Here is a 17,066-nt window from a genome sequence, read left to right on the forward strand (position 1 = left end):
AAGGAGGTAGGGAGCACCTGGGTGGCTTAGTCAGTTAAGTGTCTGACTCTTGATTTCAGCTCAAATCACGATCTTGCGGTTCATGGGTTTGAGCCCCACAATGGGCTCTGTGCTCGCAGTGTGGAACCTGCTTGGGATTCTCTCTCCCCCTCTCTTTCTGCCCCTCTCCAGTTTGCACGTATGAGTGCTGTCTATCTCTCTCTCTCAAAATAAATAAGTATTTTTTTTTAACGTTTATTTATTTTTGAGACAGAGAGAGAGACTGAGAGGCCTGAGAAAATTAAAACTTAAAAGCTTAAGTTACGGGAAACTGAAACCTAACCAAGCTTAACCAGCTTGTTCCGCTTCTGTACAATTGCTTGGCGCGCCCATGTATTCCTGATCAATCATTGTTGCCTGGCACATCCGTGTATTCCTGATCAATCATTGTGATACCCGTACCCCCGGTTGTGGTCTGACCTAAAGGCAGGAACCAATCGAACACTGTTAAGTGTCCAACTTTAAACACCAACCAATCGCAGCTCTGTAACTGTGGAAAATTCCTGATTTCCCCATGACTTGTTTGTACCTGTCTATAAAAGGGGTGTAAAAACCTCTCTCAGGGCCTCTTGGCGTCACCGGCAACGGGGGCGCAGAGGTCCAGGTTCGAACCTGCAATAAATGACCCTTGCTGCTTAGCTTTGACTCTGGACTCTGGTGGTTCGTTTTTTGGGGGTCTCTTAGACTCTGGGCGTTTCAAGACAGAGTATGAACGGGGGAGGGTCAGAGAGAGAGGGAGACACAGAATCTGAAACAGGCTCCGAGCTGTCAGCAAAGAGCCCGACGCGGGGCTCGAACTCATGGGCCGTGAGATCATGACCTGAGCTGAAGTCGGACGCCCAGCCAACTGAGCCACTCAGGCGCCCCATAAGTATTTTTTAAAAAGTAGGCAGGAGTCACACTGGGACGAGCTTTTCATTCACTCACTCATTCAACAAACATTCACTGAGCACTTGTGCTAAACTCAGAGGTAAAAAAATCGACAGAGGAGACCTGAATGCTATAACCACATCAATTGTGTATTCATTGACTTTCACAACTAGAGGTCTAAACATTCCTTTGATAAAATGAAGTCACATTACTTGTATGCTCCCCAAATTTCATACAGAATTAGATCAGTTTATCAACAGTGGTGGTCTGAATCTATGCAAAGAGAAATGCCTTTCTCTCTGTCTCACAGGGTTCAAAAGTAATTGTGAGGAAGAAAGAAACACATTTGCAAACAATTATACTTTCAAGTTACACCGCTAGTTTCGAAGAACTAGGGCAAATTCCTCAGCAGGTCTGGAAGGATTTAACTTGTTCCTCTCTGGGAATAGTGACTGATACAGCCCTTTCCACAACAGGCTGGTCCTGCATAGTTGGTCCCAGGGAGGGTGATAGCATTATGATGATCATGTCTCAGTGGCTGACCCACCAAACTGGTCACATTTGGGCTTTATCAACAGCTACTGCTAAAGAATTCCAAAGACAGGGTCACCTGGGTGGCTCAGTCCGTTAAGTATCTGACTCTTGATTTCGACTCAGGTCATGATCTTACATTTCATGATTTTGAGCACTGCATCGGGCTCTGTGCTGACAGCGCTTGGGGTTCTCTCTCTTCCTCTCTCTGTGCCCTTCCCCTGCTCGCACTCTCTCTCAAAATAAATAAATAAATAAAACATTAAAAAAAAACTGCTTTAAAAAGAAAGAATTCCAAAGACAAATTCTTGCAGCTGATTTCAGTCTTGAACATGATTAGAATATCTATCCATATGGCGAAGGTGGCACAGTTTGAAGATCTGTTGAAAATGCAGGAACTCAGATTTTATTATTTTTTTATTTTTTATTTTTTTAACGTTTATTTATTTTTGAGAGACAGACACAGAGCACGTGTGGGGGAGGGGCAGAGAGAGAGGGAGACACAGAAACCAAAGCAGGCTCCAGGCTCTGAGCTGTCAGCACAAAGCCTGACACGGGGCTTGAACCCACGAATTGTGAGATCATGACCTGAGCCTAAGTCGGACGCTTAACCAACTAAGTCACCCATGTGCCCAGGAACTCAGATTTTAAAGTACCAAACCTGGGCATGCTGGTTATTAAAATAAGGAGGTGTGTCCACGTTTAAACACTTTTAAAAGAAAATGTGAAATAACAAAATGTTAAAAAACAGAAAATGTAGAGCAATTACATAGATGACAATTAAAATGAAATGTGAAAATGTATTAGGGAAAAGGCCCTAGTAAAAGATTATCATTAATTCAAGGGACTATAATAAGGAGACTTCCCAGGCTGAGTGTGAATTGGGTATAAGGCGGGGCTAGGGGCTTAAAAAGCTTTCTCAGTTTGAAGCCAGAATCAGTGGAATGCCCTGTCCTCAGGGCTTTAACTCAGGTCTAATATCAAACACCACAGAAACTGCCAGAGTTGTGTTTGCACCCAGGAAAAAGTGCTGCGCGCAAGTCCTTACACAAAGTTTCCGGGCCTCGAATAGCCTCACTTTTCTACCTACACTTTTCTACTTACCAGTCACGTGTTAGTCTTTCAGTAATACAGTATCTCCGAGAACCTAATCACCGTCCCTTCACCCCCTCAACCTGAAATCCACACTGGGCCAGCCCAATCAAGAAAATGGCCTACTTTTGATCCCCCAGACAAACGGAGGAGCCATTTTTAAGATCAGATTTCTGCCGGGTGACATTCCCTATAGACTGGAAAGGAAGGCATAGTAGAAACACCATTTATTTAATTCAGTCAATCAGTGTACATGTTTGAGTGCCTAATATATTCCTAGCATTGTGCTTGATGCCATTAGGGAGAGAAGTGTCAAAGGCTAATAGGAATACGGGATGAGCACAACTAAATAAAGAAGGTACAAGACAGTACATGATTAGCTGTGATCTCTCCCCTTTGTATGTACTATGCTAAGAAGGCGCCCTTGTCAAACTGCCTTGCTACCATGGTGACAGTTACTAAGAAATGCACAGACCCACATATGAACTGGTTAGAGAGTTCTGGTTGTTGCTGTTGTTTTTAAATATGTACTTTCTCCAGTCAAATGAACGGTTCTTAATGTTGGTCTCCAATTTTCTCTATGGATTCTCTACATTTGAGTCCTGGTAGAAAAGTGAACCAAGAGTATATGGACCCACTGTGCTGACCCTGCAGAGTCTGGGAGTTTTCCTGCTGCTTTAGATCAGACTTTAACCCTTCATGTGTTCTTCGGAGTGACCTCAAGCGCCCCAGGCTTCTAAGAAATTCATCCAATCTGTTAATATACAGGTATATTCCCCAAAGTTAAGAAACAATTCTGGATCATGTCTTATTCTAACTTCTTGCTTTTGTCTGTCTTGTGGTTTCTATCTTCCCTGTGCCCCGCTTCATCCTAGCTGTGACCACTGTCCCTTCTTCATTTATTCCCCAAGCACCATTACATATAAGTGGTCATTTATTTTTATTTTTTTGAGGGGGGGCAAGTGAACAAGGGGCAGAGACAGAGAATCCCACAAGGGACAGAGAGAGAGAGAGAGGAGAGAGAAGCGGGGTTCACCCAAAGCGGTGCTCATGCTCCCTGAAAGTGGGGCTGAAACTCACAAACTGTGAGATCATGACCTGAGCTGAAGTCAGATGCTTAGCCAACCGAGCCAACCACCTATAAGTGGTTGCTTATAACGGACTGTTAATGGAAGTCCGGAAACAAGAAAGGAGGAAGTATAATACAGCACAAGGAAAGAAATATAAGTACCTAAAAGTTCTTTGGCCATTTTCAACATGGGGAATTTCTCACTGTATTTTCTTCTCAGGGTGCTGCCATTTTGCTCAGACTTCCTTCTCATCTCTTTTTTAAGTTCTTCAAGTCCAATCTCGGAAGTTCTATTATTCAAGGCAACCTAATTTTTGTTGTCAAACCTCCCCCCGTACCGACTACCCCAAAATGCCAACTTTTTTTTTCCTTTTCAAAGGCTCCTTTTCCCCCAGAGGCGAATGTTGCCATTCCCCTAGTATGCAAATAGCAGCTAAGAATAGCTATCTTAAAAGTTATTTATTTTCTTTCCCTGGTCACATGCATTTTGGCTTAACTCTCTCATTTGATCTGTATTTAAGGTACTATTTTTCTTGAGGCTGTCTGAAATACAAATGTAAAGTCAAGGTTTCAGAATCATTTTGAATTGCACATAAGCCATTTATTGGTTTATTTATTGGGGGAGAATTCTAGTTCTTTTTTAACTCATTTTCTAATAAATAATTTCTCAAAGATTCAGAAAAGCTACTGAATGATTTGTGAGTTTCTGACTGTACTGTAAGAGATAGGGAGAAGAATAAAAACAGGTTCCCTGTAGAAAACTCCCTACTGTATCTGGCATTATCCACAGACCAAGAACCCTTTTACGAGTACCCAGCACAATTTTCATAAAAGAAACCTTTCTTTATTCAGTCACAAATGTAGATGCTTAGGCAGTGACCACAACTTTGCCTTAAGGATAAGAATCTTATCTCAGACTACAGAAAAGCTTCCAAGGGTGCAGAGGGATGATTATCTCTAAGGTAGCCCTAAGTTATATTTGAATGTCATCTCCAAAGGAAGGTAACATATAACAATAAGTATGGCTTCTTGTGAAGATGGGTATTTCCCCTTGGATGGATCTCAATTTATACAAATTGATTTATATAGATGGAGATTTACAGAAATCTCCATCTATACCTCTATGAGGCTGTTACAAACTGTGCTGAGCACCAGACAAGGTACCATGTAGATATGAGCAAACACTGAAATAAAATCGAGATCCTATAGGAATCCTACTTAGAATTCAGAGGCTAAGAAGTAAAAATTATGGAATGAAAAACAAAGTAGAATTGCTTCACAGAGTTCTGGAATTTTAGAACTAGAAATATTTTAAAAATCATTCACTGATTTGCAGAGAAGGAAACGAGAGCTCAGAAGGGTTAGTAGTTTGCCTGAAGTCACATAGTGAATTAGCAGCAGAGTCCACAGATAATCAAGAGGTTTATCTACCTTACCACATGTAACAACCATTAAGCATCAATTCTTTGCAAGGAAATATATTGCTTAAGAAAACACATGTAAAATGCCGAGCACAATGTCTGGAACCACAGCTGTCATCACAATCAACATCATCGTCATCGTGGCTAAAAGTGCAGATTTTGATATTAGACCCTGATGTCTCAGCTCTGTCACTAGGTGTGACTGTAGATAACATATTTACCTACGCCCCAGTTTCTTCATCTATAAAATGGGAATAAAAATAGTAGACGCTATTAGCGTCTACCTAATAGAATAGTTGCGGGGATTATACATATACTCACTTGAGCATATGTACATGTACACATACGTTGAAACTGTTCAAACATTAGCTGTTCCACAGTATTACTAACCTATGTTAGAAGACAGAGTCAAATTGGAATACACACATATAGAGCATTGGTGGAGTTTCTCTTTGCTCCAACCAGGAAGTTAATATTTACTGAGCATGCACTGTGTACAGATACCAGCACACAAGAGTACGGAACAACAAAAACAGGAGAAGAGACGCTATTTCTGATGTTATATTATGGTAACTATTATTCTCAACAAATATACACCAATTACCTACATGTTAATGAGTAAGACTGAGTTTGTGCTTTCAAGGAGACTGCAATCTAGTGGAGGAAGGAACCAGGCTGTTATCATACAGAGTGGTACGTACATGGCTGAGCCAGAGCTTAGAGCTATGGGAGCTCACGGAAGGGCATCCTATCTAGGAAGGGAGGAGGTCGGGAAGGGAGCATCAGAGGAGGTTTCTCAGATAAAAGGATAAGGAGTTGGCCAAAGTGAGAAGGGTTGGAAAGAGCCTGAAGCCACAGACCAGCTGTGGCGGGTGCCCTCGGCTGGCTCTCAGCATCCACTCCAAACCCCTAGTGTGCTTTCTGATCCTGCAGGGGCTAAAGAAGGAAAAACCACGTTTCCCCTCATCTCCGTGCAGTTAGGGTTCTGCTTTTGCCAGTCAGAAGCACTTGGAAGGTGGATCTGGGGCTGGAGTCATTCGCTTTGTTGCTGCTGCAACAGAACACCTGTTTGTTTCACCTGTGCACCCACTGGGCTTTCCTCAGCATTAGTTCAATGTCCAGGTGCCAACTCTGTGGGCGTTGAGAGGTCGTCACAGGGGAAGCAGTGCTTCCTGATCCTCAGATCACAGCTACAGTGACAGGTCTTTGAACTCTACAGTACCCACGGAGTCCACTGACTGCCACCTCTCTGATGGTTGCAGAGGTATCGGCTTTCCCAGTAGGCCAGAATAGCAGTCTTGTGCTAGGAATCACTCCTGGAGACCCCCGGTGACCCAACCACCCTTGCCAATGATTTGCTAAACTCCTGACTCCCTGTATTAAATCCCTTTTTGCTCAAAATGGTGCGAGTGGTTCCTACTTCTTGCACCTAATACACCAAGAAAATACAAAAACTGTGAAATGGGCCATGAATAATACGGTTTGTGGGGTTAGTAAACTTCTGTAAAGGGCCCAGACAGTAAATATTTTAAGCGTTGTGGGCACTTATGATCTTCACCTCGCCTTCCTCCCCTTCCCTTCTCCAGGGCTAAGTATATTCACACTGCAGTGATCTCCAGAACATTTTCATTTTGGCAAAACTGAAACCCTACACTTCTTAAATAGTAATTCCTCATTCCCTCTCCCTCTCCCCTCTTGTCTCTGGCAACCACCATTCTACTCTCTATCTCTATAAATTTAACTACTCTTGATACCTCATATAAATGGAATCATACAGTATTTAATTTTTTGTGACTAGCTCATTTCGCCTAACATAATGTCCTCAAAATCCATGCTGTAGCATACAACAGGATTTCCTTATTTCCATTGTAAGGCTGAATAATATTCCGTTGTATGTCTGTGCCACATTTTGTTTATCCATTCCTCTGTTTATGACATTTGGGTTGCTCCCACTTCTTGGCTATTGTGAATAATGCTGTTATAAACATAGGTATGTAAATATCTCTTCAAGATCTTGCTTTCAATTCTTTTGGATATACACCCAGAAGTGGGATTGCTGGATCATATGGTAATTCTAATTTTTAACTTAAAAAAATATTTTTTAATGTTTATTTATTTTTTGAGGGGGAGAGAGAGAGAGAGTGAGAGAGAGCGAGAGAGAGAGAGCAGGGGAGGGGTAGAGAGAGAGGGAGACACAGAATCAGAAGCAGGCTCCAGGCTCTGAGCTGTCAGCACAGAGCCCGATGCAGGGCTTGAACTCATGAACCATGAGACCATGACCTGAGCTGAAGTTGGACGCTTAACCGACTGAGCCACCCAGGCGCCCCTCTAATTTTTAACTTTTTTGAGGAACCCCCACACTGTTTTCCATAGCAGCTGTACTACTTTACATTCCTACCAATAGTGCAAAAGGGGTCCAATTTCTCCCCATCCTTGTTGACACTTACTATTTTCTGGTGTTTTGATTATAGCTATCCTAATGAGTATGAGGTGACATTTCATAGTGGTTCTGATTTGCATTTCCCTAATGATTAATGATGTGATGTCAAGCATTGTTTCATATACTTGTTGATCATTTGTATATCTTCTTTGCCCATTTTAAAGTTGGGATATATGGGGGTGCCTGGCTGGCTCAGTCAGTAGAGCATGCAACTCTTGATCTCAGAGTCATGAGTTCACGCCCCACATTGGGCATGGGTCCTACCTAAAATTAAAAATAAATAAAAATAAAAGGAAAAAATAAAATTGGGATATATGTTTTTTGTTGCTGTGCTATAGGAGTTCTTTATATAATCTAGGTATTAAGCTCCTATCAGATATGCGATTTCTTTAGGCTGCTTTTTCACTTTATCACTCATGCCAGTTCAGTTTTAGTCTGTGCCCGTGAATGGCAGTGTAGTCTGGAGCAAACTGGCAAGCAGTCTGGCCAGATCTGGAGCTATCTCCCATCCTAAAGACACTAGGAGGAATGAGCCAGAACGTCTCTAACTTAAGACACTCTCACTATGCTATCAAAAAGCATCCCCATGCCTTCACTTTGAACCAGAACCAGACAACCTGAGGGTTTCTGGGGCTGCAGAATTAGAAACAGTCTCAAGACCGGGTGAGTAAGAAGCAGTCACGGAGGTAGACTTACCAGATTCGGGTTTCACGTTGTCAAGTACCTGTCACTAGAAAGCTGGGATCAAACTCAAATACGATTTCGTTATCTAGTTTGCAATTTAACACTGCTCTTTTTACTTCAAATGGTAGTTCAGTTCAGCTTCTTTGATTCTCCATGTTCATTCTGAGAGAATAAAATATCCTAACTCTGGAGATACTAATGATTTCCAGTCAAATATATGGAGAGTTACTTCTTGACAATCTAAAATGCATCCCAGTTCACACAGTACATGCTCCAAAAAGCCCTGCCGATTCTGTATTAGTGGATATGACACCATGGCATGGTGCATTTGCCAAAACATCCTCTTTGGAGAGATAAGTTTCTCATGTATAAAAGGCCTATTTCCCCTTCCAACTACTATTGTTTTTTGGAAAAATTTGAGAAGACTTATGTGTGCTATTTCTCTGGTCTCCACAAGAAAAAGAAAGTGGGAAGGTTAAGCACAGAGCTGCATAGGGTCAAGAAGAAGAAATGTTGTAAACGCAGGATCCTAATTCTCTTCCTCCCTGATTTTTTTTTTTAAACAGACATTTCTTTTTTTTTTTTTTTTCAACGTTTTTTATTTATTTTTGGGACAGAGAGAGACATAGCATGAACGGGGGAGGGGCAGAGAGAGAGGGAGACAGAATCGGAAACAGGCTCCAGGCTCTGAGCCATCAGCCCAGAGCCCGACGCGGGGCTCGAACTCACGGACCGCGAGATCGCGACCTGGCTGAAGTCGGACGCTTAACCGACTGCGCCACCCAGGCGCCCCATCTTCCTCCCTGATTTTTATGTTAAGTTGTTGCTATTCAGGTTTTTACATACAATGTTCATCACTGTGTTACCTCTAATCACAAATGTCAAGAACAGTTGACTTTTTTTTTAATTTTGGAGAGAGAGCGTATGAGCAGAGGAGAGGGGCAGAGGGAGAAAGGGAAAGAGAGAGAGAGAGAGAGAGAGAGAGAGAGAGAGAGAGAGAGAGAATCTTAAGCAGGCTCCATCCGCACTGAACACAGAGACCCATGCGGGGCTCGATCTCATGACCCAGGCTGAGATCATGACCTGAGCTGAAATCAAGAGTCAGATGCTCAACTGACTGAGGCACCCATGCACTCCAGGATCAGTGACATTTATAAATGATTTTAGCTGTAAATTACAGAAAATCCAAACACAAGTAGCTTAAAAAAAAGTTATCTTTCTCATCATAACAAGAAATCCAGAGATAGGTCATTGCTGGCATTGGTTTAAATGCTGAATTTTCTCAAAGTCAAAAGCCTTGAATTTTCTTGACTTTCCCTTCAGGGATGAAAGATGGCTACTACAGCTCTAGACTTTCCCCGGCTCACAAAGCAGAAAGAATAGACAACAAAGACCAGTTTTGACTGTCTCATTTTATTTGGAAGGCAATACACGTATGCCTCCCTTTCCTGGAATTTCTCCCTCAACCTCAGTAATCTTCAGTAAGGTGAAGAAAACAGAACATTTGGGAATATTTGGTTTTCCTATCCTATAGGCAGGCAAGTAAGAGGAAAACTGGGAATGGGTGTTGGTCTGTTGAGTTCTAGGGTCTGCCACAGTGAAAACCAGGAAATACCAAAACATCTGAGAATACAAGATTAACGGAGTATGATGTGCCAGATGAATCCCAGGAGACTGTTATAAAAACTGTGGTACAGAAACATACTTAGGTACATGCAAAATTATTCCTAGAAATGTTATCAACTAATAAACAAACATACAAAACACTCGATAAGAAATCATCAAATTTGTTGGGGTGAAAAAAGTTTAGACAGATTTAAAAAACTTGAACAGTTATATACAAAAAACCCAGAACTCACGTTCTGAAAATGCTGACTTAGGTTGGGTTTTCTAGGAAACAGACTGAGGCAGGGAGGTGCATGCAGGTGCTTGATTTTACTCCAGAGTGCTTTCAGGAACAGCACCTCTGAGGGAGGCAGGACGGGGCAGAGGGAGGTGAACCGCAGGGCACTCGCCACAGAGGCTTTAACTGGCGGGTCCCATGGGGAATTCTAAAGCTGAATGTCCCAGATTGTTACAATTGAGGGACTCTGCCTTGTACCTCACAACTGACCAGTCCTTGGATCTGAGTCGCCCCCAGGGACAGACTGTAACCCAGGATGAGGCGGTTTCCTTCACAGAAGGCAATTTTGGAGAGAAGCCACCGTGAGTCATTAGCAGCCGACACCCCTGGCAGCTACAGCTTGGGATCTGGGCAGCATACCACACAGCATCCACTAGAAATGTGAACCCTGATTATCTCTGGGTTTGGGGATTGAGCTCGGCTTTCTCTCTTTTTTAAATAGTTTCCAAATTTTCCACAACAGAGTACTGCCGTAAGAATTAAAAATGACTTAATTCATGTAAAGCACTTTGCACAACTCCTGGAATTTATTAAGTATTCCATAAGTTTAGTTGTACTTATTTCTTATTTAGAAGTATATACATATAGGGGCGCCTGGGTGGCTCAGTCGGTTAAGCGGCCGACTTCGGCTCAGGTCATGATCTCACGGTCTGTGAGTTTGAGCCCCGCGTCGGGCTCTGTGCTGACAGCTCAGAGCCTGGAGCCTGTTTCAGATTCTGTGTCTCCCTCTCTCTGACCCTCCCCCATTCATGCTCTGTCTCTCTCTGTCTCAAAAATAAATAAAGGTTAAAAAAAATATTTTTTTAAAAAGAAGTATATACATATAAAACACTATGAAGAGAAAGCATAAATGCGAATATTGTCAAGAAAAAAAGTATGAAGTAGGATTAAAATAATAATAGACTTTGCTGTTCATTTTGGCTTATTTTGTTTTATCCGTGAAATTCCTTCTTCTGATATCGCTTCTTCCTAGCATTGTCCCATAGAACTTTTTTGTAATAATACAAATTTTGGTATCAGTGTCATCCAACAGCCACTAGCCATGGTTGGCTACTGAGCATTTGAAATGTGGCTAGTGCAAATGAAGAACCAAATTTCAAATTTTATTTAGTTTCAATTCATTTAAATGTAAATAGCCACATATTGCTAGTGACTACCAAATATCGGACAATGCAGTTCTATACCAATACTAATCAATGGTTATTTAGAGAACAGATCTAAACTATTCTTTCTCTCTTGAAGCTTGGATGAGTTCCCTTAATTCATCACCCTGTATAATCTCCTAATCTTGATTTCAAAATCACATTATATTTAGAAGTGTAGAAAAACAAAATGGGAAGAGTTAATTAAGTGTAAAAAAAAAAAAGTGGTTTTTTTCCTTTTCTTTTGTTTTTTTAAGTATACTCTACATCCAGCACGGGGCCTGAACTCATGACCCCAAGATCAAGAGTCAGCCACATGCTCTACTGACTGAGCCAGCCAGGCGCCCCTGGTCAGACTTTTTTTTTACATACAACAGAGAAGGTAATTTAGTTGAAAGTTAGATGCTAAAGAGCTATATAATGTATCGCTAATTGTCTGAAATTTTTTAGAAAATAATCTGAAAAGAAAATGAGAGGTTGTTCTATATGAAATATCTGGTTCCTCTTGGTAAGCCAAAAAAGACTTCTCACTTAAATCATATCTTTTTTCCTTTAAAAAAAAAAATGTTTACTTATTTTTGAGAGAGACAGAGAGAGAGAGAAAGTGCATGCGCACGCACACATGAGCGTGAGCAGGGGAGGGGCAGAGAAAAAGGGAGACAAAGAATCCCAAACAGACTCCATGCCATCAACCCAGACCTCGAGGCAGGGCTTGAACACATGAATCACAAGATCATAACCTGAGCAGAAATCAAGAGTCAGACGCTTAACCGATTGAGCCACGAGATGCCCCTGAAATCATATCTTTCAACCATATTGTCAATATAGTATGGGAGACACCTACAGAAACAATTTGAGAATGCCTGAATAACAATGTGGAAGTCTCTTACATCTCAGGTGGGAGGCCTATGCGAATGGGGATAACTCCCTAACAGCAGCCATGCTTGAGAAAGGAAAGAGACACAGATTTTGGCTTGCATTTCAGCCTTGCCACTTACTGGCTGTGTACTTTGGACACATTACTTAATTACTCCACAATAAAATGGTGATAACTACACCTTTGAAGGTTTGTTGGAATATTAGTGATATGTAAAGCACCTGGCACACTGTAAGTGCTAAATCAATGAGTTTTATTATTATGTCAATATTATGTCAATAAAATAGAACAGCAAAAGTGAAGTGAGTCCAAATGATTTAAAACTTGAGTGATAATTAACTGGCATAATCATTAAGTTGTAAAATTATTTTTGGTATATGTTACTTTATTTTTTTAATATATTTTATTTATTTATTTTGAAAGAAAAAGAGAATGCGAGCATGAGAGAGGGAGGGGCAGAGAGAGAGAGAGAGAGAGAGAGAGAGAATCCCAAACAGGCTCCATGCTGTTAGCACAGAGCCTGATTCAGGGTTCAATCTCACAAACCTGAGATCATGACCTGAGCTGAAACCAAGAATCAGATGCTTAACTGACTGAGCCACCCAGGTGCCCTGGTGTATGTTACTTTATGTGTCTATTGGCCACACATAAAACACAGTCCACTGTATCAAATCAGTGACAAAAATGGATGCTTGACTAAATGAATGAATCATCACCTTGCCTGTTCTTAATGGTCTTTTGCCCCCCAAAAGGGTTGTTGTCACTAAAATGGTTTTGTCACTGGTACTGTCAGTAGGGAAATTTTCAAGCTGTAAAGAGCTTGAAACACAACTGTTTTTCTAGACTTAATAGGAGAGATCATGGCTCAAATTAAGAAACAACTTCTTGAGCAATACTACAAAGAAGCACTTTTAACGGCTTCCATCCTGAGACATTTTTAAGAAGACAGACAATTCTCCAGCTGAAAATGTCATCCTCACCTGTGGGAGCCAGCCTCCTGGGTAGCCTCTACTGATCCTTCTTTCCTAGCATTCATGCACTTCATTACTCTCCTGCCCAAATTCAATCAAGGCTGGCCCTGAACATGGTCAAGGCTATGTCATAAAAGGCACTGCAGCTTCTGCTTTGGTCTTTCAGATCATCATTTCCTCCGGAATAAGCCAGTTGCCACACTGTGAGAACACTCAAGCTATCCTGTGGAAAAGCCCCTGTGGCCAACAGACGAAGCCAACTTCTCAGACATGTGAGAGAATCACCTTGGAAGTGGATTCTCCAGCTGCAAATAAATCTTCAGATGACCACAGCCCTAGCCAGCAAGATCTGACTTCAACCTTCTGAGTCTGAGACTGAAACAGAAATGCCCAGCTGAACCCTTCCTGAGTTCCTGACTCAGAAATTGGGAGAGATAATACAGGACTTTTACTGTTTTAAGCCACAACATTTTGGGTTTGTTTTATTATTTTTAAGTTTATTTATTTTGAGAGAGAGAGACAGGCTGAGGGAGGGGCAGAGAGAGAGGGAGAAAGAGAATCCCAAGCAAGCTCCATGTGGAGTCTGGTGCAGGGCTTGAACCCATGAACAATGAGACCACAACCTGAGCCCAAATCAGGAGCCACGTGCCCAACCCAGGCACCCCTGGTTTTTTTTTTCCTCTTAAAGTAATCTCTATGCCCAACAGGGGCTTACACTCACAACCTTGAGATGGAGAGTTGCATGCTCTACTGACTGAGCCAGCCAGGCTCTCCAAATACTTTTTTTAAAAAGTAAACTCTACCCCAACGTGGGGCTTGAACTCACCACCCCAACATCAAAAGTCACATGCTCTACCAACTTAGCCAGCCCAGTGCCCTGAAGGTGTAGTTTTGGGGTTATCTGATACGCAGCAAAAGATAGCTAACGTACCATCAATAACAAACATTTATCACTACTGTACAAAGTATCCTGTTTATAGGCTGAACCATACGATCATTCAAGGTAACTTCTTGCTTTATAATGTTTTAACACGTTGACATGTCATTGACTATCTTTTCCTATAAAATTCTTATGAGACAAGGAGAATTAGCCAATCAAATGTTCAGCAAGTATCCATTAAGTTCAAGGTATTATACTAGGTGCTTTGCTGATGAAAAGGTATGATGACGCTATTGATAACAACAGTAAAAATAATGATAGATATTACTAACACCTATTAAGCATGAGCTTATCACAGACACTGTCCTAGACACTGTACATATATTCTCATTTAACCTTAATGTATACTGCCAAATGTTTTCCAGAAGGTCATACCAAGTTACATTCCCATCTGCAATGTAGAAACACAAACTCACTGCATGATTATCAGCACTTAAGAATTACAAAAAAACCCCACAAAAAACCTGATAGGGGAAAATTGAATAGTTCAATCTGCATTTCTATGATTACTACATCTTAAAATGTTGAGCATATTAAATTTTTGTCTGACATATGTTACAATGTTGGCATTGTGTTTTCTTAACATTTTTATTGTCAAGTCAATCTCTTCCTTTGTAATTTCCTCCAATTCTTTTATAATTAAAAGGCTCTTTCCTATCCCTAACTTCACTTGCATTTGTATTCTAGTTTGTTTATGGTTTTGTTTTTTACACATGTAGTTATTATTTTTTTAAGTTTATTTATTTATTTTTGAGAGAGAGAGCACACGAGAGAGAGGAGGCAGAGAGGAAACCAAGCAGGTCCACACTGCCAGCACGGAGCCCACACACAAACCATGAGATCATGACCTGGGTGGAAACCAAGAGTCAGATGCTCAACTGACTGAGCCACTCAGGTACCCCTGTAGTTATTTTTTTGATGTTTTATTTATTTTTGAAAGAGCGTGTGCATGAGTGGGGGAGGGGCAGAGAGTGAGGAAGACAGAGGATCCAAAGGGGTTCAGTGCTGACAGCAAAGAGCCCAATGCGGGGCTTGAACCCACAAACCATGAGATCATGACCTCAGCTGAAGTGGGACGCTTAACCGACTGAGCCACCCAGGTGCCCCTGTCATTTTTTGTTGCAGGACACAGGAGTTTTTGTTTTGTGCTTTTTTTTTTTTTTTTTTCCCATCACAATCATGTCTCCTTCACTATCAGTTGAGTAAGTTTTCCTTTCCCCTACTGATTTATGATGCCACCTTTATTATCTTAGGAATTCTCATATTACTTGGGTATGTTTGTGAGCTTTATGACCCTCTTTCACTGTCTGTTGGTTTTGGTGTTAGTACTACACTTTTTTTGATTACTAACTTCTACTCATTCATGGAGAACCATCACATTCTCCTCCTGGAAGCCTCCCTGATTCTTCCCAAAAGATATGACTGCTGCCTCCTTTTTCACCTTTATAACACATAAAATTCTGCCTTGTATTGCAGTTAACATGGCTGATTGTATCCAACTATATTCTTGAGAGCAGGGAACAGGCGCACTATATATTCATTAAAACTAAACTGTTGGATTTGCATGAAAAGGTGGTGATAGCAAAACAGATCTAGTTTGACAAAAAAAATGAAAACAGACAATTCCCTCATTTCAACAAATATCACTGTACTATCCATTATGAAACAATTATAAAGGTGAGTGAATGTTAGATTCTGACTCGGGGAGTTCACCACTTAGGTCAAAGAGGCATATGAATACACGTGATTCAACAGTGTGACTAGTGTAAAATAATCATGTACAAGGAAGAAAGGAAAAAACTGAGCAAGTAGTGGGCATAATTTCAGAGTAGTGTATAAGTATATATACAGTAGTGTATAAGTATATACAGAGTAGTGTATAAGTAGTATATAAGTATATATAAGTGTATAAGTATAAGCTGGGTTTATGGTGTTTTTTTTTTTTTAATGTTTATTTATTTTTGAGACAGAGAGAGAGGGAGAGCGCGAGAGCACGGTAAGGGCAGAGAGAGAGAGAGAGGGTGAGGGGAGAGAGAAAGGGAGACAGAGAATCTGAAGCAGGCTCCAGGCTCTGAGCTGTCAGCACAGAACCTGAGGCGGGGCTCCAGCCCACAACCCTGGTGACCATGACCTGAGCTGACGTGGGATGTCCAGCGGACTAAGCCACCCAGGCGCCCGTGGGTTTACGGTGTTTCTTAAATGTCAAGGAATCTGTAATTAATCTGAATGACACAGGGCTTGCAATTCAGAACCTTCAACAGAAGTTTCATTAATTTATCCTTCCTGGGGGCGCCTGGGTGGCTCAGTCGGTTGGGCGTCGGACTTCGGCTCAGGTCATGATCTCGCGGTCCGTGAGTTCGAGCCCCGCGTCGGGCTCTGTGCTGACAGCTCGGAGCTTGGAGCCTGCTTCACATTCTGTGTCTCCCTCTCTCTCTGACCTTCCCCCATTCATGCTCTGTCTCTCTCTGTCTCAAAAATGAATAAACGTTAAAAAAAAATTTAAAAAAAATGTATCCTTCCTGGAAGACCTTTTGAAGGAAGCCTAAGGTAGATTGGGTAGCATGGGCAAGCTGCAGAGCTCTGCTCGGAAGCTGTTCCCTTCGCGCGAACCTGAGATGCCTTGTGCAGGATACAGGTGCGAATTACTGCAAAGTGTGCGACTGGGTGAAAATGAAACGGGGGGATAAGATACAAACCTTTACCGGTATCAGGTACTATAAGCCACGTACTTGCGTTGGTTTAAAAGGCATGAGAACTGACTCCTTGTGAGAGAGCACAGTTCGAGCCACTAGCCTCATCTTCGCGCCCCGCCCTCAGGCCCCAGGCGAGCCCAGGCCAGATGTTAAGACCAAGAACTACAGACGTCAAGTAAGCGTGACGTCACCAGCACTGACGCAGTCTCACAGGGAGGGGCCTCTCAGCTCACCTCAGAACGCAGTCAGGTCCGCGGAGCAGCGAGTTGACCGTCTCGTGTTCTGCCCTAAAGATCCGAATAGTCAGCAGTACGGGAGCCGAAGCGCCGAAGTTGCTCAGGAGCTGAAGACGGGCCACTTCCCTCCTTCCTTGGCCCTTACTGGTGTCCTCTCT

The 17,066-nt window shown here is 41.9% G+C and overlaps 1 protein-coding gene and 1 long non-coding RNA gene across 4 annotated transcripts in view; one reads left to right on the top strand and one right to left on the bottom strand.

Moving 5' to 3' along the window:
- Positions 1-14,611, top strand: part of C8H12orf56 (chromosome 8 C12orf56 homolog) — a 115,658-nt gene extending 101,047 nt beyond the window's left edge. Inside the window, exon 13 of one of the 2 annotated variants that reach the window (XM_058742147.1) lies at positions 13,206-14,611. In XM_058742147.1, the coding sequence (XP_058598130.1) occupies positions 13,206-13,227 (22 nt within the window). In that variant the 3' untranslated portion in view covers positions 13,228-14,611. Of the gene's footprint in view, positions 1-12,911; positions 13,141-13,205 lie in introns of those variants that run through there. The other variant, XM_058742146.1, reaches the window with a different exon arrangement.
- LOC131519285 (uncharacterized) overlaps positions 1-17,020 on the bottom strand; it is a 113,378-nt gene extending 96,358 nt beyond the window's left edge. For both annotated transcript variants that reach the window (XR_009265576.1, XR_009265575.1), the window contains exon 1: positions 16,906-17,020. This is a non-coding gene — a long non-coding RNA (uncharacterized LOC131519285). The remainder of the gene's footprint in view (positions 1-16,905) is intronic.
- Positions 17,021-17,066: the final 46 nt, after the last annotated feature.

The sequence above is a fragment of the Neofelis nebulosa genome, chromosome 8 (genome assembly GCF_028018385.1).
Source record: "Neofelis nebulosa isolate mNeoNeb1 chromosome 8, mNeoNeb1.pri, whole genome shotgun sequence".
Taxonomy (NCBI): Eukaryota; Metazoa; Chordata; class Mammalia; order Carnivora; family Felidae; genus Neofelis; species Neofelis nebulosa.